We start from the raw sequence: 3,177 nt of genomic DNA on the forward strand, positions 1-3,177 counted from the left end.
AAATATTTTTCAAGGTCCAAATAAATTATATTGAGCTAAAAATAAAAGAATGTTGTGCGGGCTCCGAAAATCGGTACAATCAACGGCGTTGAAATTCAAATCCAGTTGCGCCCGCGAAGCCTAATACGTGAAATACACTAAAATTGCAGCCTAAATCTAGCTGAAAATCGCCAGATCGAGGTGGAAAAAAATCTACTCCGGTGAGGCTTGGACGAGTTGAACAAATACTATTCGACAGCGAAGGGGAGCTGTCCTAAGGTTTTGGAAGGTGATGAAGCCGATTCCGAGGTCGATTTGGCCGAAAAACCTTGCAGCTAGTTGGTTTAGCACCAGCAGCAAGGAGGACAATAACTCCTCCCTCAGAGGTCGATTTTTTTCCAGTGAGAAAAAAGGAGGAGGTTGGCACCGGCAAGGAGAAAGAAACATGGAAGTGGGGAGGCTGGATGGTGGTGCAGGTGTCTGAAAATGGTGAAAAATAGAGAGAGAGAATGGTGGTGGCGTCGTGGAGAGGAGGGGAAGAAGAGGGAAAATGTGGGTCTCTTCTTAGGGGTCAAAAGTAAATTTTCACAACAAGAAAAAATATCCATAAAACCGCCCTTTTAACATATAATGCTACAGTATCCTTAGGCTAAGTGTTTTATTTATTTTTCATTTCCTTTTCATTCATTTTTTTCTCATTAATATATATATATAACTATCACTCTAACCAATAAACACTAACTTTAGACTTAGAACAATAAAAATGATTACAAAATAAATTAATAATTAATAATTAATAATTAATATAGATTAAATTCAAGTTTAATAGAAAAGTAAGTATTTTAAATAAGGCTAATATAAATAAAATTTGACTCACTTATTTAAAATCACAAAAATATATTTAAAATTCACCCAAAATCAATATATTTAGATTATTGGAGAATATTAAATTAAATGGTGCTCATATTATTCGGTTGTTAAAATAATTTTTAGATGCTCAATTACTCACGGAAAATAATAATATATAAAATTGCCCTAAAAAATAATAAAATTAAAATTTAAAAAATTATGGGTGTTACATCCTCCCCCTTAAGAAAATTCGTCCTCGAATTTAGAAAGAAATAAGGCTTACCTTAAGGTTGAAACAAATGAGAGTAGGAATCTCTCATCTCTTGTTTGGTCTCCCAAGTACGTTCCTCGGTAGAATGATTCTGCCACAACACCTTAACCATCAGTATAATCTTAGAGTGAAGTTGGCGAACTTGAATATGCATGATCATGACTGGCTGCTCCTCATAAGTCAAGTCTTCGCTCACTTCCACATACTGAGGTTGCAACACGTGCGAAGAATCCGAAATATACTTTCTCAATATGGATATATGAAATACCGGATGCACATGCGAGAAATTTAGTGGCAAATCCAACTTATATGTTACCTCTCCAATTCTGTCAATAATCTCAAGGGGTCCCATATAACGATGGGTCAACTTGCCTTTCTTACTCAATCGCATCACACCCTGCATAAGAGACACCTTCAGGAATACATACTCCCCAATACTGAACTCCATGTGCTTTCGCTTCAGATCTGCATAATTCTTCTACCTACTAAAAGATTTTTTCAGTCGCTCGTGGATAATAGGAATCTTCTCCGAAGTAATCTGAACCAACTTCGATCCTGCTAACTTTCGTTCACCAACTTCTTCCCAACACATAGGAGATCTGCACTTCCTGCCGTATAATGCCCCACAAGGTGCCATCTCGATGCTCGCATGATTGATATTATTATAAGCAAACTCAATCAATAGTAGGTACCAATCCCACTAACCACCAAAATCCATAACACACATCTGAAGCATATCTTCCAATGTTTGAATTATTCTTTTTGACTGTCCATTAGTCTGAGGGTGGAAAGCTGTGCTGAAGTCCAATCTAGTATCAAGCTCTTCTTGTAGCTTTCTCTAAAACTTTGAAGTGAATTGTGGTCCCCTGTTAGACACTATAGAGATAGGAGCACCGTGAAGACTTACAATTCTCTCCAGATACACCCTTGCATACTTAGCCATAGAATAAGTAGTCTTCACGGATAGAAAGTGCACTGACTTAGTCAATCGATCCCCAATTATCCAGATAGAGTCATAACCAGCTGAAGTCATAGTAATCCTTTCTCATTTCCACTCCAGTATGGGAAGCGGTTGCAACAATCCTAATGGCTTCTAGTGCTCTAGCTTAACCTGCTCATACGTCAGACACTTGGAAATAAACTTTGCCACATCCTTTTTATTCATTCCACCAATAAATGCTTTCAAATCATCATACATCTTGGTAGAACCTTGCTGGACACTGTAAGATGTGCAGTGAGCCTCTTTTAGAATCTCCTTTCTGAGCTTATTTACATCGGGAATACACAGTCTAGTGCCCATCTTGAGAGTACTATCTTCATCAATAAAAAAAAATCATTAGCTTGACTCTGCTGCGCTTCTTCCCAAATCTTATGTAATTGTGGGTCCTACTTTGAGCTGATTTAATTCTATCTACAAGCACGAATCTAACCTTGAAATATGCCAACAATGCTCCTAATTCTAATACCTCCAATTGTAATCCTTGGGCGTACAGTTCATGGAACTCTTTAGTTAGAAGTCTTTTCTCTGCGCTGATGTGAGCAAGGCTACCTGTTGACTTCCTACTTAACACATTTGCCACTAAATTTGCTTTACTTGGATGGTAGAGAATGGTATAATCAAAATCTTTTAAAAGCTCCAACCATCTTTTTGCCTCATATTCAACTCCTTCTGCTGAAATATATACTTCAAATTCTTGTGATCCGTATATATCTCACACGTCTCCTCGTATAGATAATGCCTCCAGCTTTTAAGAGCAAAAATTACTGCTGCCATCTCAAAGGCATGAGTAGGACAACTTTGTTCATGCCTCTTCAACTGCCTGGATGGATAAGCCACTACCTTAACATGCTGCATCAAAACACAACATAAACCCACTCTGAAAGCGTCACAATACACTGTGAAACCACCAGTTCCAGATGGTAAGGTCAACACTAGAGCTAAAGCTAAACAATCTTTCAGCCTCTGGAAGCTCCTTTCACACACATTAGTCCACTAGAATCTGACATTCTTTTGAGTCAGCCTAGTTAAAGGTGCTGCTATTCTTGAAAAGTCTTGCACGAATCGGCAATAGTAGCCT

The 3,177-nt window shown here is 38.0% G+C and overlaps 1 protein-coding gene across 1 annotated transcript; it reads right to left on the reverse strand.

The window, feature by feature from the left end:
• Positions 1-1,112: 1,112 nt before the first annotated feature.
• Positions 1,113-2,132, reverse strand: LOC107261544. The gene is made up of 2 exons (XM_015721622.1): positions 2,007-2,132; positions 1,113-1,496 (listed from the first exon to the last, which is right to left on the reverse strand). Exons 1-2 carry the CDS (start codon positions 2,130-2,132, stop codon positions 1,113-1,115), a joined length of 510 nt encoding a protein of 169 aa, XP_015577108.1.
• Positions 2,133-3,177: the final 1,045 nt, after the last annotated feature.

The sequence above is a fragment of the Ricinus communis genome, chromosome 7 (genome assembly GCF_019578655.1).
Source record: "Ricinus communis isolate WT05 ecotype wild-type chromosome 7, ASM1957865v1, whole genome shotgun sequence".
NCBI classification, from domain to species: Eukaryota; Viridiplantae; Streptophyta; class Magnoliopsida; order Malpighiales; family Euphorbiaceae; genus Ricinus; species Ricinus communis.

What these genes read in the sequence shown, in the direction of transcription:
- LOC107261544 (XM_015721622.1), bottom strand. Translation starts at nt 2,132, where the DNA reads ATGACTTCAGCTGGTTATGACTCTATCTGGATAATTGGGGATCGATTG. An exon ending in GGGTGTATCTGGAGAGAATT is followed by an intron (nt 1,497 to 2,006) that starts GTAAGTCTTCAC and finishes TCTCTTATGCAG; the next exon opens with GGTGTGATGCGATTGAGTAA.